Source organism: Sciurus carolinensis, chromosome 2 (assembly GCF_902686445.1).
Source record: "Sciurus carolinensis chromosome 2, mSciCar1.2, whole genome shotgun sequence".
NCBI classification, from domain to species: domain Eukaryota; kingdom Metazoa; phylum Chordata; class Mammalia; order Rodentia; family Sciuridae; genus Sciurus; species Sciurus carolinensis.
In genome coordinates, this window is record NC_062214.1 from 40743793 (window position 1) to 40768617 (window position 24825).

At 38.0% G+C, this 24825-nt stretch overlaps 1 protein-coding gene across 3 annotated transcripts in view; it reads left to right on the forward strand.

Moving 5' to 3' along the window:
- Macrod2 (mono-ADP ribosylhydrolase 2) overlaps positions 1 to 24825 on the forward strand; it is a 2075735-nt gene that overhangs the window by 1878873 nt on the left and 172037 nt on the right. For all 3 annotated transcript variants that reach the window (XM_047537628.1, XM_047537632.1, XM_047537630.1), the window contains exons 10-11: positions 14185 to 14229; positions 21319 to 21402. In XM_047537628.1, the coding sequence (XP_047393584.1) occupies positions 14185 to 14229; positions 21319 to 21402 (129 nt within the window). The remainder of the gene's footprint in view (positions 1 to 14184; positions 14230 to 21318; positions 21403 to 24825) is intronic.

Below are 24825 nucleotides of genomic sequence, written 5' to 3' on the forward strand. Positions count from 1 at the left end.
TTCATGAAAATGGAACTTATTTCCATTTTCTTTCGTGTTGACCCTTAGATTTGATCATAGCCAGCAGCTGTGGAGTATGTTGGGTTTTTAGGTCAGTGAGATGAAGAGTGAATGGGTCCTATTACAAACAACCACACAGGGAGTGGAAGTTTTAACTAGGCCAAAGATGATGGGGTACAACTGGGTTTCAAACAACTATGACAGGTTCAAAAACGCATGCCAAGGCCGTTACTGCATTGTACGATCTACGCTACCCTACTTTTTAGATATGTCAGAAAATGAGGCTTACTTGAGGAAAGTGTGGCATACAGCTAGGAATCAGCAGAACTAGATTTTAAAATTGAGAATGACATCTGTCATTGCACAAGTGATAATAGGTTAGTTTTCTCCGAGCATCATCAGAGAAGTCTAGGGTCAAATTCCAAGATGCCTTTGGAGCACTGAGAAAGTCCCATCCCTGATTTTATCTGCTGCCCATTATTTTTCAAAGTTGCCACGCTTCTCTTTCTTCCAAATCCTATAAATGTCCTCGTGAAAACTTTCCTAATGGGAATCAAATTGGTGTCTCATCATGGATCTCAAAAACAAATTCTATCTAAATCATCCAGGCAGTATGGCAGGTGAGCAGGTAAGTGATAATGGGGAAGCCCAAAGACCTTATAGCATGACCACAGGAGAAGGTGGAAAATTGCCTACATTAGTTTAAAAAAAGATGCCTACTTTAGTTTTCCTAGTACTGCTAAAATAAAGTAGCATAAATCAAGTGCTTCAAATAACAGAAATACATTTTCTTGCAAATTCTGGAGGCTAGAAGTCCAAGATCAAGTGTGGGCAAGATTAGTTTCTTCTCAGGCTTGTAGATACCTGTCTTCTCCCCATGTTTTCACTTGGTCTTTCCTCTGAGTTGCCTGTAATCTAACATCCTCTTCTTATAAGGACACCACAGATTGGGTGAGGACCCTATCTAATTTTCTTATTTAAATTTCATTGCCTTTTTAAAGGCCCTGTCTCCTTAAACAGTCACATTATGAGGAATTGGGAGTTAGAATTTCAACATATGAATTTTGGAGGACGAGGGCATGACTTAGCCCATAATAATACCCACCCTGGAAATTCAGTAGGAATCTCAAAAGAAAGAAATCAGCAATGATTTTTTGCAGCAGTTTTATGTCTTGCCATGGGGTGAAACACATTTGACTTTTTCCTTCCAGATGTATTATTTGGAAGTAGAGTGAGACAGCTTTATGGAATTATCATATACTTTGGTTGGGAATAATTTATAGTTACAGCGTACCATTATGTGGCCTAAAGCAAATAATATTTCTGTGATTCAACTCAGAAGTCCCTTTGTTCTTTATATAAAAGGTTTGTATTTTTCAGTGTGTAGAATTGTGTGTAGTTTTCATTGAATATATAAAAACAAAGTCCTGATGTGTAATATGGAAGTCAATTCTATCTTAAGTCCTAATAGAGAATTGGGGGATATGAATTTTTCTTATAATAACAAATAAGAGCTTGACAGTTTTGTAACAATATCAAAGAATCCTAATGTTGAAAGCTTGGTTTTTGCCTTTCCTTTAAGGGAAATCCTGCACTTGTTCACTGCAGTGTTTCCCAGTTATGAATGACTTTACCTTCAGGCAACATTTTGAGACATATCTGTTTTTCTTGAATGTGGAGGGGAAAGTCTACTGGTTTGTGGTTGGTAGAGACCAGGGATGTTAATACACATTCTATAATGCATAAGACAACTCCCCATAACAGAGAATTATCAATCATAAATGTCATAGTACAGAGGTTGAAAAACTCTGTCTACTGTAATCACCATTCTCTTATCATTGAGGACACTGAGACTGTCTTTGCATTTATACTGGATTTATTTCAAAGAGTTTTGCCTGCAGTTCTTTGAATTGTTGGATTTTGAACCTATGCATTGACAATACCATTCTTCTAGTTGAAGAGGCAAGTATTGTGCAGAACAGTTGGAACACATATTAGCTAATAATCAAGTATCACATTGCCATCAGAGGAAAATACACGTGAAAACCAGGTTGGTTGGGGCAAGTTTCACAAAAAGCATGGCACTTGTAGTAATCTTTAAAGATGAATGGCAGCAGAAAAGTGATGCTGAGTATTATACAAACAACACAGAGGGAGAAGGGCAGTTTGTATTAGAGAAATTGGGAAATAAAATAGGATGCTTATTTCCAATTTGTGAATCTCTGAACAGTTAAATGCTCCTCCTCTTGTAATAAATAGTCAGGACTAAGAGCAATTCTTTGAGTGAAAGAGAAGCATGATTGATCCTATATAGACAGGGTCTGTTGTATGCCTAATGATGGTTTCACTTAGGATTGTTCGACTTCACAATAGTGCAAAAGTGCTAAGCTTTTAATAGAAACCATACTTCAAATTTTGAACTTTGATCCTTTCTCTGACTAGAGATGTGCAGTGTGATGCTTTCTCATGAGGCTGGGCAGTGGCAGTGAGTCATATTCCCAGTCAGTCATATGATAATGAGCAGACACACTGGTACTCTACAGACTGTTGCTGAGTTAGGATGTGCAGTGGGCTAAGTGTAGTAAGGGTGTTTTGGGACTGAGATATTTTGAACTCATGATAGATTTATCAGGATGTGACCCATCATAAGTCAAGAAACCTCTGTATTTAAGGATTAATTCAGTCCATGACTTAAGAGACAGGCCTTCAAACAATAACCCTATGTAATAGGATCATCATCTGCCTTCATGGGGATAGATGGTAGTGAACAGAGACAGAAGAAAAAAGCTGAAGTCACATAGTTGGTGAAGCATGACATCAAAGCTTTTCCACTGTGCAATGCTCCTTCCTATATGATCTGGAAAACATGGACAATTGTGTAAAGAACCTTATCTGCCACAAAAGCCACATATTACTTTTTTGCAGTAATATGCTAGAGCTCCTGAAAAACTAGTGTTCCTCCAATCATATCGGTGCCCTCCCATGTGATCCCCCTCCTCTGCTCACTTCCTCCTTCCTTACCAGTTTAGTGGCTTGGTGGGTCACTAAGATTTTCTTTCCTCTTGCCACGTCAGTGTAAGAGTTGGAAGACAGCATCTTGAAGGCACTGTTGATGACAAGGTGAGGAATTTCTGAGAAAGATAATTCATGACTAGTGAATATCTTGACAGTCAAAAGAATCTGTGGGGAAAGAGAATCAGCTGCTGGGTCTGTCATTGCAAGATGTAAATTCTAATCCTATTAAAACCCCAGAATTTGTGGTTTTGTACATTTTGCTTTCCTCTTGCCATGGGAAAACATAGTCATGGGTCAATTCCAAATGTAATGAATAACAATGTAAATGATTATTCAGATAGGTATCTAGACCATGCATAATAAATTTTAAAATATCTATGTTTTTAAAAAAAATTTTAAGTAGGCAACTTAACTTTCGTGATCATTGTATAAAAAAAAATTCTTATTACCGAGTAATATAGGTATATAGTAAAAATCAGATAAGCGAAAAGAAGAAAATGCAAACCATTTTCTGTCCTATAATCCAGAGTTGAATTATATTTTATTGTTTATCCTTCTGGTCCTTAGAAATGGAAAATGCAAACAACCAGAAATTTAGTCTTATAACTTGCTTTTGTCATTTAACACAAATCATGAGCATTTTATTTTCTAGTTGTTTTATACTCTTCCATAACATATAATTTTAATGGACCCAATGCTTCCCCCAAAGCATACTTTATTAAACTTTGGAATCATTTTTGCAATGGTCCTGTATTTGTTTATAAGCAACAATTTTAAAAAACAATCTTTATATGTAAATATTGGTGTCATTCATATTTGTTAATACTTTTTGAAAAGTGGACTTACTTTTCAAAGGCCTACAAAACCCAGATGCTTTTGCTAGTAATTGTCAAATTGGTCACTTTGATGCTGTGTACTGCACAACTACAGGGATTTCCATTCACAGAGACAAAAGCATGAAGATTCACTCCTAGTAACCTGAGTTTACATTCCCATGAACAGCAGATAAGAACATAGCTCTCTCTTGCTCTTCTCAATGGGTCACATTCTCATGTTATCACTTTTATACGTGAAGTAGTGTAATTAATGGGTAACAATGTGCAGTTCTTTGGCTACTAATTTGGTTTATCCTTTCCAGTTACTTAATATATCTACAAATTTCTTATATGAAATTGCTAATTATATCGTTTATACACTTTTGATTATTTCAGTTTTTACTTACTAATTAATAAGATATCTTTATATACTAAAGCCCTTAAACCTTTCAAATATGTATCATAAATAATCTGTTTGTTATTTATCTTTGTGATGTTATTCTTTTATAACCAACATAGTGAGAAAAAAATAGGTAGGTGAAAGAAAAATATAAGGAAAGAATTGAGAAAGGAAATAAGGAAGAGAGAAAGGAGGGAAGAAGTAATGGAAGAAAAAAGAATAATGGTGTAAAAGAAGAAGAGTAAGAAACTATTCTTTCTTTCACTAGTGCATTATAGTTATGTGTAACAGTTGGGTTCATTCTGATAAAATCATACATGAATAAAATTCTATTTATTCCATTTCAGTCCCCAGTCCCTTCCCTTTCCTCCCTTCCTCCCTCCCCCTATTCTCCTCCCTGTACTCTACTGGTCTTCCTTTCACTCTGTTTGTGATTGGTCCTTTATAGAGATATACATAAATGTGGAATTCTGTGGTATAATTATACACATACATAGTGTAATTTTGATAAATTTATTCTGCATTTCCTCCCCTTTTATGTCCCTCCTCTCTCTTTATCTTTCTGTCTACACCCTAAAACCAAGAACGATCTTCCCTGTATTGTTTTGATTTTGGATCTCCCCCCCAATTCTTTTTTCCCTTATTTTTCTCTAGTTTACACATATGAGAGAAAATATTTGACACTTGATTTTTTAAGTCTGGCTTATTTCACTCAGCATGATATTCTCTAATTTCCTCCCTTTAATGGTAGATGTCATAATTTAATTCTTCTTTATGACTGAGTAAAACTCTATGTATACATCACATTTTCTTCATTCATTCATTGATTGACAGGCATCTGGGCTGGTTTCATAACTTGACTTTTATAAATTGTGCTGCTATAAATTTTGAAGTGGCTCCATCACTATAGTACACTGATTTTATTTCTCTTGGATAAAAACTGAAGAGTGGGATTAGTTGGGTCACATAGTGGTTCCATTCTTAAATTTTTGAGGAATCTCTATACTATTCCTAAGTGGTTCTGCTAATTTGCAGTCCCATCAACAATGTGTAAGTGTGCCTATTTCCTCAAATTCTTAAGCCTTTATAATCATTTGTATTCTTTACTCAATTCTGATTGGAGTAAGATAAATCTTAGAGTAGTTTTGATTTTCATTTCACTGATTGCTAGAAATAATGAAAGATTTTTTCATGTATTTGCTGATCATTTGTGTTAAAGAAGAAAGTCTTTTTATAAAGTAGTGAAGTAAAAGCCAAAATCTCAAAAATGAATTTAATATTAAGCCTACGGATTGATTTCAAGGGAAACTATTTTATTCCTAAGTAGACTTGTTCTGTGGGCTGGGTTTGTAGTTCAGTGGCAGAGCACTTGATTAGCATGCACAAGGCCCTGGGTTCAATCTCCAGCACCACAAATAAATAAAAGATGACTTTGGATATCCTTCAAGGGATATCATCATGTTAAAAATAAATAAATAATAAATAGAATTGTTCTCACTACTGCTCCTCAGACATTTTTATGCAAAGTAATCTGCTTTGAAATTTTACCAGGGGTGATAGACAGAAAAATTCCCCCCAAAAGTTTTCTACACCCTAAAACCCAGAACCTTGATTATGTAATATTACAAAGAGAAAATAAACTTGCAAATGGAATTAAGGTTTCAGTCAGCTGACTTTATGATAGGGATGTTATCCTGAGTTTTCTGAATGAGGTCAATGTGATCACAAGGAAGAGGGAAATAGAAGAGTAGAATCAGAAAATGTGATTTTGAAAGAAAGTTAAGAGAGATGCCACAGAGTTGCTCTTGAAGATTGTGGAAGAGGGTCATGAGCAGGAATATGGGTGGTCTCTAGAAGCTAGTCAGAAAGTAAACAGATTTTCCTCCTGAGCTTCCAGAAAAAAAAAAGAATGCAACCCTACCTGCAGGTTGGTTTTAGCCTGATTAGACCCTTGAGGGACTTCTGACTGATTAGAACTGGAAGATAATAAGTTTGTCTAGTTTTAAGACCTAAATTAGAAATTTGCTGCAGATATGAAAAAATAAACCACACCAATGAATAAGTAACATTCACATAACACATGTGTAAACACTGCTTACCGAGTCTGAATTGTACTTTTTTCCCCGAAATGCCATATTGAGTATATAGAAAAACCACACAGATTGAAAGAATTCAGAATTTTTATTTAATTATGAATACTTACAGGGACATGACACATTTGTGCACATTTCATGTGCAGATCACATTGCTTTAGAATTCTACAAGCCGAGCTCTCTGTAATGTGACATAAATGAGCTTACTGCCTACTTAGGAAATGGGTGCTAACCATTTCCACTTGATGGGCCTCAAAAGCTACAAACACATTTTGCCTTCAATGAAAATCCAGTGAAGTGTTGCTGTAACCAAGCAACCTGGATGTAGGAACAAGTAGCAGGCATAGACAGAAAGCAATCTGTCCCTTCAACAGGGGTGAGTGTGCAGTGAGTGTAGCAAATGCTGATAAACAGCAGAACAAATAAAGACCTGGGAACACGAGCCTTGACTAAGCAGAGTTTGATCTCATTAGGAAGTTCTAGCAAAAAATACGAGACTGAATGCTACTTAGAGAAAGGGAGTTTACTGTAGGCATCTTAACAGAGACTCTGGCAGGGTGCTTTTGAATGACCCTTCAAACATCCTGGGTAGACTGATTTTTGTTCTTCAGTTGAAAACATTGAGGCAGATGCATGGAGACAGTTTCTTTTGAGGAGCAGCATATGAATGAATAATCCCTGATAAAACACAGAAGTAAGAGCAAAGATAAAAATTTAAAAAGGAACTGAAAATCCTCCAACCTATATTCCACTTGATGGACAGCCCTACTCTCAGCCCCGCATCTTTGAAGTCATTTCTTTCACTCACTATTCATTCTGTAATCCACAGCAATCATGTATCTCTAACCTTCTACTGCAACAGTCCTTGTTGAGGTTATCAGAACCTCTTGGATGGGTTGAGCATGGTCACCAAAGCCAGCACATATCTGGTCACATGACTTCACAGGACCCTTTAAAGTTCTTCTCATGGCTGAGCAAGCAGCTGTTATCTTGATGAATATCCTGTCATCTGCTTTTCCAGATGTTCATCTGTGGATGACCCAGCCCTCTCTGGTGTACTCACCTACACACAAGTCTCCTTCACTGAAGTCTCTCAGGCATCTTCAACTCATCTTTAACTCAGCACATCCAAAACTGTCCTTCCACTTCCCAATTTTCCTCTTCCTGAATCCCTATCTCAGTAATTGATACCATCAAGTACCCAGTGAGAAAAACTACAAGCAGCAGAACTATGCAATTTTCTAAGTAGTGCCTTTGATTAATTAATTTGTAAATTAATGAGATCTGAGTACTCAATGAGATATTTTTGCTTTTATCTCGTTACTTATTTATTTATTTTTTTTAATTCTCAAACTGGAGTGTAGGTCAGTGATAGAACACTTTCCTAGCATACATGAAGATGTGAATTTCATCCTCAGCACCACAAAAATAAAAATTAAAAAATAAATAAATGAAAATTTCTCCTACTCCTATCAATTATCTTGTAGAAAGTGTATTTAACCATTTGTTAGATTCAATGAGCCCAGGTATTCAACTTAATGACAAAAGTCAGATTAGGTAATGACATTCTGTTATCAGAGGGTCTCACTTTGCCTAGTTTCTGCTTTCAAGACAAACAAGAAGCCATAAGGATCCCAACATCTTTCTACTATAAGGAAGTTCCTCTGCAAACACAAATTCTTCCTAGGAGCCATTGGTAATGAAATATCAACAAGATAAGGAATGCACAAAGAGGCCTGTGGTAAGGAATTAAGCTTCAAGGCAGAGGACTTATGAACAGATTAAATAAAAAACCGTAACAGGATAAGGAAATATTCCCATGCAGACCATCTCCTATGTGTGAGCATCCCTAAAATTAAAAAAAAAAAAAAAATTGTGCTTGTAGACTGATTGCCTTTATTTTATTTTTATGTGGTACCAAGTATTGAACCCAGTGCCTCAACACATACCAGGCAAGCACTTGGCCACTGGGTTACAGCCTCTGTCCAAACATCCCTAAAATTTTAACAATGTATATTGGAGATCAGTTTCAGGTGTCTGTTCTTATCTTCCCTTAGGGTTGGAAATGATGCCATAGTAACTCATGACAGTAATTTTTGCTTCATACCACTGCATTTTTCCATGCTACTCTAGACTTCTTTGAAGTTAGTCTTAATCCAGGAACCATGGTAAACAATCTAAGATTCCTGACTATGGACTATGATACCAGTCATCCAGCTATAAGATAGCTGGGTGATCTCAAACACAGAAGAAAACATGCAGTATCTTTGTAAAGAGCATAACTATTTCTCAGACCCACCTGGGCACCCTTTACAACATTAGTGTTAGTGAGACATCACAAATTACTTCGGCTTTGGTATCCCAAAAGATAGACCCTACCTTTTTGACAGATCATCCTCCAACACAGCAATATCAGTACTTTGCACCAGTGGCTCTCAAGTTTCAGTATGCATGAACATCGACTGGAGGGTTGGTTAAAATATAGATTTCTAGGTCTCTCCTGCAGAGCTCCTGATTCAATAAATCTTAAGTTTGACCTGAGAATTTGCATTTCTAACAAGTTTCCAGATGATAATGATGCTGTTGACCCAGAAATCATACTTTGAGAACTTCTCCTTTAGGATAAAGTTCTATGGAGTTTTATATGTGTGTGCATTTTGTTCTTTCTACTTTCTCAAAAGACTGTAGTAAGTATGGGAACCCAGATGAAAGATGTAGACAAATCTGAAGTCATTCCAAAACCCATGGAATGCCTCATTTTTTTTTTAAGTGTGGACTTTGTTATCAAAAAATGAGGTGCTTCTCAGAAGGCAGGTGTAATGACTAAAACAAAAATAATTTTTATTAACTTTTTCTCCCCTTAAAAGAAGTTGAAATAGATATTATAGACTCCAAAATATCTAACCATTTCCTTATAAAATGGCCTCTGAAGTATCTGAAGCTAGCTGTTCCCAAGAACTGGGTATTCATGAGAAACTGTTGGTTTTCACATACATTTTTTATCAAAATAAGAACTTCAGTCTTATTTGTGTGTTTTGCGAAGAACTCGACAGGGTAATCTGACACAGAGTGATGCAGTGAATAAAAACAGCATCCATTATGAAATTAACTTCAAAGTGGCCCCTTAAGAGGAAATGGAGTTTTAGCCTCTGTGTGGCCTACGCCTGGGAAGAGAAGGGGATTTTCTGGATCGGCATTTCTGAATGCACAGAACAATACCATCTGATGGATTGCTCTCTGTTTTGAAATGGTATTTGTATCGCCTTGGCTAGAAACCTTTTATTTCATTTTTGTCCTCTAACAAAGAAGTATGATGCTTGAAGAACAGTTTAAAAGGGCAGCAGCTCTGTGCCCACGCTCCAACAGTCTCCTAACTACTTCCAAGTTTTGAATGGCAAGGTTCCCCATTTCCATGGGCTACCATTTCTTTTTCTTTTATTTACACATTGTCTTTTTTGATGCCTGGTTTTGTTAGAGAGAGAGAGAGAGAGAGAAAAAAACTCTTAGTAGAAATTCGCATCTTAAATATAACTCAAACAAGCACGTTATATGGAATAATGTTGAATTGCAGTACATTTTATTAATATGTAACAGCACATTAGGTGCTTACCAGACCAGAGGTATTTTCTGCTTGATTTTAATACAAATAATACCAAAATGTTGGGTATGTATTTTATAATTTCTTAGTAAATTCCTCTTATGAAAAAAACTCTTTCAAAGCATGATGTTACTCTTCACTGACTAAAGTTGATTAATCACTCTAATTTTCAGAGTAAAGTTTAAATCCTTCAACTGGGGGTATTAGTCAGGAATTTCCAGAAAAGTAGAAAAGAGGACAAATGGAATATAGATGTATATATGTGTACACACAACATATATGCACACATATGTATATATGGTATATGTATACACGCATAATGTGTATATGGAAGATGTTTGTTATAAAGAATGACAATAGGATTTTGGAGTCTCACAAGTCCCAAGATCTTCAGTCTGCAAGGTGGAGACCCAGGAGAACTAATGGTGTCGCTCCATTCTGAAGCCAAAGGCCTAGGAACCAGTAGAACTGATGATGTAGCTCTATTCTGAATCCTTGCAGGCTTGAGAGTCAGAAAGAAACAGTGTTTCAGTTAGAATCCAGGGGCAGAAAAACCAGAAATCCAAGCCTGAAAGCTGTCTGACTGGAGGGTTCCTCTTAACTTCTGGAAGGATCAACGTTTTTGTTCTATCCAGCTCTTCATCTGATTGATGCTTGGCAACACTGGGAAGGTGATCTGTTTTATTCTCTCTACCTATTAAGATGTCAATCTACTCCAGAAACACCCTCACCCACACACCAAAATACTGTGTGAACACCTTGTAGTGTTCATAAAATTAATCATCATTCCTGGCATGCAAGGACCTTCAGTAAGAAAAGATCACTTCAGCCACACTTTCTTGTACAATCCCTCCCTTTAGCCATTCAGAGCTAGTTGTATTTCCTTAAAAGCATCTTGACTGTCCACATGCATGCTTTGTGACAGATGTTCTCCCTTTCGCTTGAGCATGATAACCCTTGTGTTGATTTGAGTCTCCCAAGAAGAAAATTCCAAAACATGATTCAAATGAAAGTAGTTTATTTTAAAGGTTATCTAAGGAAACACCAGGGTGGAAGTGAGACCTGGAAGGAAAGGAAAACAATAGGTTATGTTACAAACCAATTTCCACTGTACATTTGGGGCTCAAGTCCAATGGGGAGAAGGGAATTAAGAGATATAGTATGGAACAAACTTGGGATGTTTTTCAATGAACCTGAGAAGCAAAGGAGCTGGGATACTAATATGCAAATCCTGTCAGTCATTTGTGAAAGCTGAACCCTGCAGGGTGTTAATTGCCCTAATATGTTTTGAGTGGGCTCTAGCAACCAGAGATAGCTCTCAAGCAAAGGATCCAGGAACAGGAGGCTAGAAGTCAGGTTGGCATGGACTAAAGTATTAAGGAACAAGGGGATGTAGACAGGGGACCCACATTTTCTGGGCATATACTGTAGCCTTTCTTTTCTTCTAACTAACTTGACCTCAATCTTTAAGACATAGATGTAACCTCACCTCCTCTGGAAAGCCTTTATAGATAATTTTTCTGTCTTAACTACCTCTTCTCTGCTGTTCTCCATCAGAGAATCTGTTACTTTCAGTTCTGACTGTTGTTTTACTTTTCTGCTTTGTGATGTCCTTGAGGGTAGGATTCTTAACCTGTATCTTCAAGGTCTACACATAGGAGAGCCAAAGAAATAATTAAGTAGCAAAAATAGTAATAATAATAATGACATCATGTTGACAATAATCTGTATATATAGGACACTTATTCTGTGTGAGCACTTTATATATGTCACCAACTTTAGGAAGTTGGTACTTCTATCATCCCTACTTTTTCAGATGAATAAACTGAGGTATATACTATTGTATGTTATTTGCCCAGGATTGCACAGTTATATATGATTGGGTCATTCAATGAAAATTATAAATAAAATGAAAGGCATTAGATACCAAGGACTACAAAGAAATAGAAGACATGGTCTCTATCTCCATAGAACTTATGATCTGGAGATGGACACATGGAAGACAAGTAACTAGGTCATGGGATTTATGTTATTATAGCTAATTTTTAGCACTGAATGATTTTTCAGTAACTGTCATAGTGCTTTACCTGAATTTATCTCATTTAGTCCTTATAATGATTCTAAGTAGTCAGCATTGTTATTACCCCACTTCACAGGTGATGAATTTGACATCAAGAAAATTAGGTAATTTCTCCAAGATTGCATGTCAAGTAACTGGGTAGTTTGAGAACAGTATGTAGACCTAAGCCCAAATGTCCTTAGCGTTCATACTCAGAAGGCAATAAAAATAAGGTAAAACCAAAAGAACACTGTTCATTCAGACTTGGATCAATCAGATGCTCTAGAAAGCCTTTTTTAGACTCCCTCTCTGATTTAGCTGTGTCTTGTCTGATTCCAAGTAAAACCTCTGCTTAATTCCATCAGAGACTCTCAGCTTGGCCTTGAAGGATGAGGGTGAATAGAAATGGAGAAGGACATTGCCAGCAGGAGTGAGGCAGACTCAGGAAGCTACAGGGGAATGCTAAGGTTTGGGAATGTTTTGTCCTCCAAAGGTTTGTGTCCTTAGAAGCTTGGTCCCACTATAATGGTATTGAAGTGGTAGGAGGGAGTGATGTAGTTCTCTTAGGACCTGGTTAGCTTTCATGAGATTGGCTTGTTATAAGAGAGAGACCCTGGTCCCTCCCCATTATTTTACTGTTTCTCGCACTACTTGAGGTCTTCCACATGCACTCATGCACCCTTGCATGAGTTTCCACAATGATGCCATCTGCCATGTTGCGATGCAGCCAGAAGGCCTTTACTAGAGACTGAAGAGATGGGGTCTTTCCAACTTGCAATTTCAGCCTGTAAAACTGTGAGTTAAATAAATCTATTTAATTCATAAAGAAGCCAGCTTTAAGTATTTTGTTGTAGCAACACAAAATGGACTAAGACAGGTAGCTTGAGAGAACAAAGAAGAGTTGAAGGTTGCCATGTGTGTAGGTGATAACAGTGTAACAAGAGTGAGGAAACTAAGAACCAAATAGCTTTGACCCTGAGTCTTACTGGGAAGAGTCTAGACTTTTCTCATTAGGCAGAGGTCAGTTACTGCATGGTTGTGAATCAGTTCAGACAACTATCAAGTTGGCAACCACATGGTAAAGGGGAGTTGGGAAAGAGAAAAAGAGAGGAGCCATTAGGAAACCTCTAAGAGACCTAAGGCAAAGTGGGCTTGGAGTCAGAATTAGATTACAGTAATGTGAATAGAGAGGAACAAACAGGAAAACAGGACAGGACTTGGCATTGATGTTTCAGTCCACTTGGGCTGCTGTAACAAAATTCCATACACTGAACACCAGGAATTTAATTCTGGAGTCTGTAAATCCAAGATCAAGATTTCAGCAAATTCAATGTCTGGTGAAGGCCCAATTCCTCATAGAAAGTTGGTCTTTTCCCCATGTCCTCACGTGGCAGAAGAGGCAAGGGGTCTCCCTTGTACCTGTTTTATAAGGGCACTAATCCCATTTGTGAGGGCACTACCTTTATGATCACCTTCCAAGGACTCACTTCTTAATACCATAGCCTTGGTGGTTAGGATTTCAGCATGGGAATTATGGGGTTATAGACATTAGACCACAGTGCTGGATATGGGGTGCATTAAAAAAAAAAGAGATAGCGGCATGCCCTAAGTTCAAAATGCAGGTGTTATCTACAGTGCAGAGGAGTCATGCATCCTTTCCGGGTTACACTGGAAGATGAGGGAACTTACATGGGAATGATACAACTAGTAGGGCCACTTAAGAGCATAAATGTTTGGATTTACAAGTGTAGCAGAGTAGCGTTTTCATGGAACAGTGCAGGGATTTGACATGTGTCTGTGTTTGACGTACAACCAAATGTTGATGTCTGCATTTCTCTGATACTTGAGATGAGCATGCAAGCCTTTAATAAATGTAGATGTGACATTTAAAGTCCATGATTCACAATTTTGGAGAATTCAAATGATTTAGGTGACCATGCATAATTTGTGTAAGTAAAATGAATTATGACATAAACAATTTATTACAAATATGTAATAATTTTCTGAAATGTAAATGTAAACCCTGGATGTTAAATAGTGCTTTAAATGTGTTCACTTTCTTTCTAACTCAGCACAATAATATAACACAACAAAAATGAGTGTCTTTTTACTGAGTGTTTTTTAAGTATTTTATTAATCAAAGTCGAACATTCTGGTGTTTTCAGCTTTTATATGAATCTTTCTTTATCTTCTATTTTTAATAGATGATACCAATGAAGAAGAAGATGTTGACATGAAAGAAGACTCAGGTATTAAACTTATGACTTTTTTACTTGGGAGGGGTAAGTAAGATCAGTTTTTATTATGTATATCCTATATTTTTTCAAAGAAAGACAAAAAGCAGGTTATTTAAATTAGACATGCATGCTCAATGTTGTAAAATAAGGTAGTAGTTGCACTAACTCTTAAGGCAAAAACACTATGCTTAGGCATTGAAATGGACATTGAGATGCCTGATACATAAGGTAAGAATGACTATGATGTCATAGTTTAAAATAGAGTCATATAATAAATCACCCCCAAAACTTGGTGCTTAGAAAAACCACTTATGCTCATATATTTTGTGCATGAGGAATTCAGACAACATAGCAGAGATAACCTGATCATCCTTTTTGTGAAGTCTGGGGCTCACAAGAGTCTCAAGAGCTGAGGGCTGGAATCATCTGAAAATTCACTCATTTACTTGTCTGGCTGGCAACTGATTCTAGTTATCTGCTGAAACTTTAGTTAGGAAATTTTTCTGAAATACTTGTTCATGGCCTCTTTATGTGGCCTGGGCTTCCTCACAGCATGGTGGCTGTAGCACTTCTCTTAAAAAGGTGAGTGAGTCAGAGAGAAGCTTTACTCTTCCTAAGAACCCAGGCTGACAAGTCCCATAGCATTTTCCATTGAATTCTACTCTTTAGAATAGTCCACCCAGGTTCAGGATATAAATGTAGATTTAATCTCTTGATGGTGAGTGAGTCTGTAGGGCACATAAGACCTACAATGTTGCTGTGGGTATCATTGGAAAATATAGTTTCTATAGTTTCTATATATGGCATGTTGTTCTCATTTTCTGAAATTAAGATGCATACCAACTCCCTAAGTGTCTATAAGGAAAATCTAGTGGGTAAAAGCATAGGTTCTTGCCTAAGGTAGACACTTAATATGTCCTTACTGGTGAATACATTAATACAAAGATCAATAACCCTGTATTCAATTCTAGCTCTACCACTTATTGAGCTTGAGCAAGTGTCTTTTTCTATAAACCTCATTTTATACTTCTCACCAGATTGTTTCTTTTAAGGGATTAAATGAGGTAACATACCTTGAATGTTCCTCATAGTGGTTGGGTCACAGTAAAGATTCAATACATTCTTGCTTTTTTCTCTCTCATTCCAGCAGATATTGAAGAGGTATAGCACTTAATTCTATTGTTAAGATTCCCATGCTCTCATTTCAGAAACCACACTGCTCTACCCATGAAATAGGGCCAGATTTCAAAATTAAAATAGATGTTTTGGTGGTTCTAATTTTGCGTTACCCCCTATTTGTTGCCAGAACCCCCAATGATGACTGACAATCTCAATCTAAGCAACTCTATTTGTAGGAAACTCTTCAAATTCTGACGCAATAGATTTCATTTGGTTAAAATGGACCTCCTGCTTATTCAGTTAAATTTCTCTCTCTTCCCTGATCACCCGCTATCTTCATAGAGAAATAACACCAGCTCACTTGCTTCATGAAAATTCACTCTAACAATGATCCTGACTTCTATCTACTCTTCTCCAGTCCAGACATGTCTGAGTTTTGTAAGATTCTCCTGTTCTCCCTCAAGGCAGTGGATTAAGAGAGTATGATAGGTAGGTGGAGGATCTGAAAGTTAGAAGCAGGAATGAAGAGGGTGGCAGCAGCTATTGGTGCCCTACCCATGTCCCCTCAGTACCCATTATTGTTTTACAGTATCAGCTTTCTAAGGAAGTTCCATTGCCTCCTGATTAAGGAGTTTCTGTGGTCATGAAGACAAACTCAAGGTGCCAAGGAGTTAATTTCTCTGGATTAGTAATCCAATTTGTGCTGGACAAGAGCTAGTTGATCAACAGCCCTGTAGGATATATCAGAGGAAAGTTATACTCCAGTACCATCCAGTGCAAATATAGTGTGAGCCTCAGATCTGAGCCTCATGTATACTTTTAGATTGTCTAGTTATCACATTAAAGAAATAAAATGAAATGAAATTAATTTTAATAATATTTTGTATAACACAAAATACTATCATTTCAATATAGAAATTCCATTAATAATATACTTTACTTCTTTCAATACTGTCTTTGACATTCATAATATTTAGACATTGGTGTGTATCCTACATTCACATTGCAATTCAAACTAGCTACATTTCAACTACTCATTGGTGATATGTGATTAGTGGCTGTGGTATTGTACATCAAATTTTATACCATCATTCAGAGGTCTCCAGGAGATTTGAGTCCTGGATGCCCACAGTGGGACTTAGTCATTAACATACTTAGTATCAGCCGTCTTCCTTCTCTACGCCCCTTCTGGTGCTTCCTGGGATAATCTATCAAATTTAACTATTTGAACCCTTGCCTCAGTGTTTGCTTCTAAGAGGATCAGATTTATTACAAGGATTCTGCTTGCTTTTTTAAAAAATAAAACCCAAGGCAAATTTTCCACTAAAATTTCAATTTCTGTACCCATGTAGAATCGTATTTTTTATAAGAACAATGTTTTCTTAAAAATATGTTGTTGAGAGAAGGTTTTAAATGGCCACCCTGCCGTGGATTAACTTCCACAAATTGAATGTTAATCTCAGCTATTCCTATTTATCTTGCTCCTATGAAGTGTCCTTGGAAGTGTCTGTCAGCCATGGGTACACTACCCTTTTTTTATTCAGCTGATATAAGAACCTTATCTTGCCATGGATCATTTGCCTAAGTGCCATAAGTACATATTTCTAGGCAAAGAGAGTTGACTTCTTAATGAGATTTAGATATCTATCCAAACCACTGAGTGATTTTAAGGAAATCATTACTAATGTTAATGCAGAGTGCACAGGGTTAGAGTCAGCATTTGAGGTCTGGGGAAGTAATTGGATCATCATTTCTGATTTTAGTCCCACCAGATTTCCTGGGAGTCTTTTCTCCTGCAGCTGAACACAGCTGTTCAAGTCACACTTGATGGTCCAAGGATGCGAAGCCACTCAGGCAGAGTGGGCTTGGGAAGCTACTCTCCATTTCCTAATATCTGAGTGCGGAAATCATGGGGGATTTGTGTACTGGATGGTTCCCTAGTGTGCCAGCTGGCCCTGCCAGACATTGGTGTGCAGACTGGCTTCATTCACACTAGAACGTGTTTATCCCCAGGATGAGTCTGAATCAGTGTTTCAAGATCATTAACTGCTGCCTTCCCTCTGTCCTGTATCACCTTTTCTTATACAAATAATAATAATAAAAAAAAAAACTGAAGGGATTTTTAAGAATGCAGTTCACACAAGTAAAGGACGACTTGAGTGAATCAACCTACCAACAAATGCTGTTGAACCTCAGCAAATAGCAAATTAAATACCAAAAAACCAGTGGGGTTCTGGTAAAATGATTGACTAGAGAAGTGCCTGTGTAAAGAGTTTGTAGATTTCTGTGGTGTGACTACATCTACCGTGGGCTTTTTGTTTTGTTTTTAATTTCAAACTACCCAACATGAAGCCAATGAATGTGAGAATTAAGAAGAGATGGTGCGATTAATTGGTGTGAGCTGGCTTAGATCAGCCTCAGCACACCACGGCTGAACCAGATTTTAATCAAGCATGTGCTTTGTGCCAATCACTTGACATGCATGGACTCATTTCATATGTACACCATTATGAGGTAGGAAATGTTATAATCGAGGCTTAAGAGGGATTAGTTCTTGGTTAGATAACACAGCCAGAATCTGAATCCAGATTGGCCTGACCCCAGGGTCCATGTTTGTAGCTTTCTTTCTCCTATGTCCGGACTCTCATAGAACACAGAGGCAGAAACATCACAGAGGGTGTCAGACAAGGTCATTCCTCATGGTGAAGTTCTGCCCCTATGAGAGATGGGAAAAAAAAATAGACTAATTTAAATGCCTAGAATTCCTTTCATGTCCTTTAATCATCATCTTTAATCCTAGCATGGTAAATGTTTCCCCATGTCCTTTTATTTCCATGGTCATGCACTGTTGAAATTGGCCCCAGTCTGAGCCAGCAAGGATAGAAAATCAGCAACCACCTATGGCAACTCAATCACAACAGTGCCAGGTGCACAGCTGAGTTCCCCAAAAGGCAGAGTCCTGCTCATGGCAAAGCTCCAGGTTCCCCAGAGGCAACCTAGAAAACACAGCACTCTGTCAAGGAGAAGCCTGGGGATGCTTTTGAGGAGGAGCAGGAACAACTTATCCTTTAGTTCCCCCAGTTTCCTGCTGAGCCAAAATAGAAACCTGGGCACAGAGGCATGTGCATCTGTGACTTTTATTTGAATGCCTAGAACCCTCTACCCATGGGTGTCATGAAATGATACAATATCCACACCACGGGGTAATTAGTATGCATCCAGGCCCACTGACTACCCATGGAGAACCCTACAACTTTTTCAAAAATGAGGTGTTTGTAGTTTGAGAATACATAAATATTTTAAAATGTGGGCAAACAGTTGTCTTTTTAAATCTCACCCACTCCCCAAGCATTCTCAGGTGAAAAACTAAGAATCAGGAATTTAAGACATCCTGATTTGGAATTGAATTTCCGGCACTGGAAACTCTCCTTTTGGTCCCAATTGCAGATGATACACTTCAGGGGCACAAAAGGATTAGAGTCTTCTCTCAGTGAGATTGCAAATGTCGCCTTGCCCATTTTATGAATCTCTTTGAGTCAGTATTTGTGCTCAGTGAGCTGTTCCAAGTATCTCATTTCTGCTTTTGCTGAACCCATTCCAAGGGTCAACATACATCTCATACCTGGTGACAGAAGTTGGGGGGTTGCTAATGTAGTCATTGGCAAAATTTTTCACCCTGGCCATGGTAATGACCTTAGATGTGATTGACTTGAAATCATGGAAAATGCTAGCCTAGTGCTCAAAATCTTTGTAGTCTATAATGCTGAAAAATTTTAATAGCACATCTATCAAATGTGGGTTTTTAAAGTTCTGTTTCTTTTTTAATAAATGAGAAAAGAAAAAAGGAGTTGCCATAGCTCTATAGTATAATTTTGGAATCCTGGCACAAGACAACAGCTGCTCAGAGAGTGAGAGTTAGGCACCGGCCCCATTATATCCTGACCTTAAAGAAAGGTCTGGGTGAGGCAAATATAAAATAGAATTTAAAATAAATTTCTTATGGTACTGCTAGGCACCAAGGATATAAGAACAATTGGGAAAGACAAGTGCCTTTGTCTCATGGAACTCACATTCTTAGGGAGTGGGGTGGGGTGGGGAAAATAAAGAAAAAAAACACAAGAACAAGATAATTTCAGATACAACTGATGTGTTTGCAAGCGACCTCCCTTGTGAGAACCCTTAGATTAGGTGGTCAGGGAAGGTCTCCCTTGGGAGCTGAATTTAATCTGAGATTCAAGGAGTAAATAGAAGGCAGACATATGCACATACGTATTCCAGGGGTGGGAGGGGGAAGCAACAATGAAAGATCCTGAGGAAGGCACTAGCCTTGCAGTGACTGAGGAACACAAAGAACAAGTGAGAAATAAGGCTAAGAAAGGTAGATGAAGCCCAAATGAAGTGCAGGGCTAGGCCATAGAGTTAGAGTAGGATCTTAGTCTAAATAATGGTATTTTTAAACAGGTGAGCAACATGATCTATGTTACATTTCAAATATCACACTAGCTGATGTGTGAAAAACAGATCAGAGGACATAAAGAGTAGAAGCAGAGAGAATAGCAGGCTAGAAATTAAAATTTAGAAGATTATTGTAGTAACCCAAGCAAAAGCTGCTGCTGTTTTGAGTCACTGTGATTATAACTGATGAGCAGAGTAGATAAATATGGGATATGTTTTAGAGCAGAGCCGATAGGACTTGGGATTGCTTGGAGTGGAAAAGTAAATGAAGAGAAATATTGGGGATGGCATCTCAGGTTTTGTTTCAGTTTCTACGTATCACATTATACCAATCCCTGAGCTGTGGAACACTGTATAGGGGAGAGGTTTCTAGACTCCAAGTGTATGGCTCTGGTTCATGTTAAATTTGAAATGCCTGATGGTAGTTGAGAGAAGGAAAACCATCAGGGCTGAGAGGAGTGGGGCACACTTAAATCCCAACCATGAAGGGATGATGGGGAGTGTGCAGTTATAAGACCCGAGAGACATAGAAGGCCCTGTGGAGAAGACCACTTGACAGCAGCTTCAACCTTAGATTAAGGAACACAATCATCCCAAGAAGACTACCAGGATTCTAGGAAGTCAACACCCTGGCTCCCCATTGGCTGGATGTAACAGGAAGCCAAAGGACCAGGAAGCTCATTAGTGCCGTCAGTGCAGCCAGGAGAGTCTAATCTGTGAGAGTACAGTGGAGGGTGTTGGAGGGGTGGAGAATGGATCTGAAGGACAAACAGAAGGTATCCAGTATCCAATCCAAAACAAGATGTCATGTAGACAGCTGAAGACATAAGCCTAGAGCTCAGTAGAAAGATCAGGGCTGGATATATAAAGCAGTGCTTAACAGAGCATACTGTATCAGAAGGGGATGAATTTGGAGATACTTTCCTGAAAATATCTTCAGAATTTAATTTATTAGACTCCTTGGACAGATTTAGATAAACATTGAGGGAAATGGGAAGCATAGTTTTTTAATTGGGGACATTAAAGTTGTTTTGAATCTGGATTACTAAAGAAGTCTGCTAAAAAGAAGCCATACAGTTTCAGGTCCCACCCCACCCCTCAAACATGAGATGACTTTGCACTTCATCTAGTCCTGTTTTGAGGACTAAGATGAAATGTGCAATGACAACTGTCAATTCATCAAGTTTTATTCTTTTGGAGAAAAACAATATGTATAATTTAGGAATCTCTTATAGAAAAAAAAATTAAATTGAAAAAAGCACTTGTCTGCAGTTTAATACGTGTGTGAGCCATTAATGGTGTCTACAAAAAATTGTTTTAGCTAAAGCCTTAAGTTTAAGTCTATGTAGGTTGAAGAATCACGAATCCTTGCCAAAATTTAGTTCAGCCATGATGACAGATGAATCTGCAATTAAGATTCAGTGTGTGTGGGTTTACTAAAAAGAAAACATCTTTAAACTTCAACACAATTTTGAACCCTACTGGTAAATATTTAAATAAGAATATATTAAATCTTTGTACTTCCAGAGGGGATAGAGCCAAAAGGTCTCTCTCCACCCCACAAGAAGAGCAAAGCAAAGAAGCCAGAAGGTTCAAAAGACTCTAGTGAAGGTAAGTCCTGGCCTTCCTTCCATTGAAAGCAAATTTTTATTTAATTTTAAATTATGTGTATTCTTTCATGTTCAAATATTCTTAAGGGTTCAAAAAAATTATGAAGCATTTCTATTATTCTTTTCTAATATATTTACTACCCTCTGCATGTGAGGATGGAAAATCAAATTTGGATGTTTTTGTTAAGGTAAAGACCAAATTTTATGTTTTTGGGTGTGTGTTTGTTTTTGATTTGTACTGGAGATTTTAATCCAGGGGCACTTTACCACTGAACTACATCCCCAGCCCTTTTTGGTTTTTGTTTTGAGAAAGGATCTCACTAAGTTGCTTAGGAAGCCTTGCTAAGTTGCTGGGGCTGGCCTTGAACTTGCAATCCTCCTGTCCTTAGCCTCCTGAGCCACTGGGGTTATAGGCCTGTGCCACCACACCTGGCATAAAAACCAAATTTTAAAAGTCCATTTTCTCAGTATGTACTTTCCGTCTCTGTAAAGTGAAAAAATGTGGGAAGTGATTACAAGTTATGTGTTCTGAAGCTGTGTAAAGATGAAGGTCAAGACTGACACATGAAGACCAGTGCTGTAGCAGTTGGCTTATTAGCATAATTTGTTTATCTCATGAATACATACTCGGGCTTTCCAGAATCAAGTCTCAGCTGTGAATGCCGGAAATGTTTTGTCTTTAATGTTCTCCTTTATTTTCTAGAAGCCTGTATCTTTATGTTTTTGCACTTGAATGGGCAGGTCCAATTTTGCTCAGTTTTGTAAAGAAATAATGCTTCCTCTTAAAGCACTGGTACAACATCCAAGTCATTCAAATGTTCTTTTAAAAATGTGGACAGGGTATTTTTTTTCAAGTGAACCTCAAACCTAAGCATATTCATAAGCTTCTAAAAAGGAACATACTTGTGTCTTCTACTTCGTTGCCTGGAGCCCCGTTTCTTTGGTGAAATGAAGAATATAATAAGGCAGATAGAGCCAGTTTGGTTCTTGAGGGAAGAAGATGCTAAGATGAAAGCAAAAGTGCAAATATTTATGGCGGGTAATGCCTGTGAAGAACAATGGCAGAGGAATAAGGGGGGGCAGGAGCAGGAGAAGGAAAAGGAGAGAAAGGAGGGAGAAAGATGAGTTAGGAAGATCCTCAGTCGGCGGTGCCGTGTGAGAAAGCCTGAGGAGGCCCAGCACACGGCCTGATCATTAGAGGAATCTTATATGAAGCAGGAATGACTGGGCTCTATTTCCCACTTTCCCATGCTGCCACTGACTGCAAGCTGCATGGTGGAAAATTTCCTTGGTATGAACCCAAGACTGCAGTGGATCCCTAAAGTATGGCTGCTAGGTGATGTCAGCTTATTTCTCTCCTAGCACCACGCTGCTGCTTGAACAGAGACTTTAGACTTGGAGCAGCACAGACCATGACTATACAGCATCCTTATGAATGTTGTGGGTCCAGGCAATAAGTGATAACACTGTTCTCACCCGCCTCGGGGTCAGAACCAAATGAGAAGGCAAAGTTATAAGAAAGGTGAAAATTGAGATATTAGCTTTATTCCTAATGCAGTTAAACCAGAGCTTCTGATCACCCTGCCCCAGATAGACTTCCTTGGCAGAGACATCTAACCTTTTATTCCATCATGAGCAAGTGTGTAGATGTCCTCAACTGTCTGGACAGAGGCCCTGGTGAGTTCATTATATGAAGAACAAACCAGGACATACCTTCCCTGTAGTCAGGTGGGTCTGAGAGAGACAAGATGTGGCTATTCCTTCTGAGCTCACTAGAAGTGAGGAGAAATGGAGGACATGAGGACATAGCGATGGATGTCCTCTCCCTTTCATGCAAAAAGAACAAGGGATGAAATTCCCTAGTAATGGCAGAGAATGGAACCAATATGCATAAAATGCCCTGCCTAGAGGTCTGGTGTTCTGTTACTGATTAATATTATTCTTAGTACACTCAAAATCAGGACAATGAAATGTGCTTAAATGTTTAGAAACATTTAGCAAAAAAACACTTAGAACCATGGAGAAGGCCAGCAACTCTGCCTGGCCCCAGATGATGAGCTTCATTAGTAACCGATGGGGAGAAGAGCCAGGGTGTCAGTCTCACCATAATTAGATCATTTAGTGGACAGTCCCTGGAGGTCATGCTTAGGAATTGAGTTAGAAGCAAAACAATTGCTTTCTCTATAGAGAGGAACATTCACCTCACTGAATGTTTCTAATCCAGTGCATGATCTATGTTGAGGATTGTTTTCCAGAGCCAGAGTCTATTGTTGTTACTGAGTCCCACAAAGTACGTAATAAATGGTAGCAGTTGCATTGCCTTTAATTAAGAAGGGATTCTTCCAGGTCGCTCCTTACAATGTGCAAAAGCTTCTTTCACTTCTTAAATAAATTGCTTTGTTTAGGAACCTCATCCGCTAATCCTAATATGACTCAGTGATAAAGCTTCATTTCCGCCAAATCTGTGATTTTGGAATCTGCTCTGAGTCATAAAGTCTAAGATGAAAATGTGATAATTGTGGATTTGTTTCCAGGGACATTCTGACTGTCGCATCATGGTGAAATGTAAACGTTAGTCATTCTCCAGAAACATGGGAATTGTGCTTTTGTTCCTAAGACGGCTTCAAAGCCAAATTAAAAAAAAAAAAAAAAAAAAAGGTAGGAATCACTGGGGAAGGAGTGAGAAGAAGCATAATCTGACAGGTAGTGGCAGATGATTCCATGATATGGTACTTATTATTTATCAGTGTTTCTATTTTGACAAAATAACCTATGTGCCCAAATTCACATATTATTCTCTTACATACCTTTCATTTCCTGTCATAATACAGGGTCACAATCATTTTTCCCACTTAGTATGCAAATGGAATAGTATATCCCTGGATGGAGAGGCACATTTTAATGTGGATCATGACCCTTGTTTCTAGATCTACCTCTCATTTTATAGTTATTGGTCTTTACTAGCATGGTGCACTCTCTTTCTTGCATTTTTCCCATAGGAGAACCTTATTTTAGATCCCTCGGTTTAACACCCCATCACTTTTTTCCCCATCTTCCTTCTCTCTTCCCTTGGAGTTCCCTCCCCTACTTCCTACCTTTCCCAGAGACTACTGATTGCCTCAGTTTACCTTGAAACACACATTCTCAGAAAGGATCATAGAAATAAACTCACCTAGATTCTCCAGCATGTATAATCATAATAGCTACATTTAGACCCAGAAGAATTTGGAGACCATATGGTCAAATTTTCTCATTCTACAGAATTTTGTAAAAGTACAAGCTGCAAATGGCTCTTTAACTTGCCCAAGTACATGCAGTGTTAATGTTGCACTCTCTTCTCTTTTTATTAAAGAAAGGACATAACCTCTGCGATCTTCTTTCCTTTCTCCCTTCTGGAAATGAGAACAAAATTTTTGAAGGATGA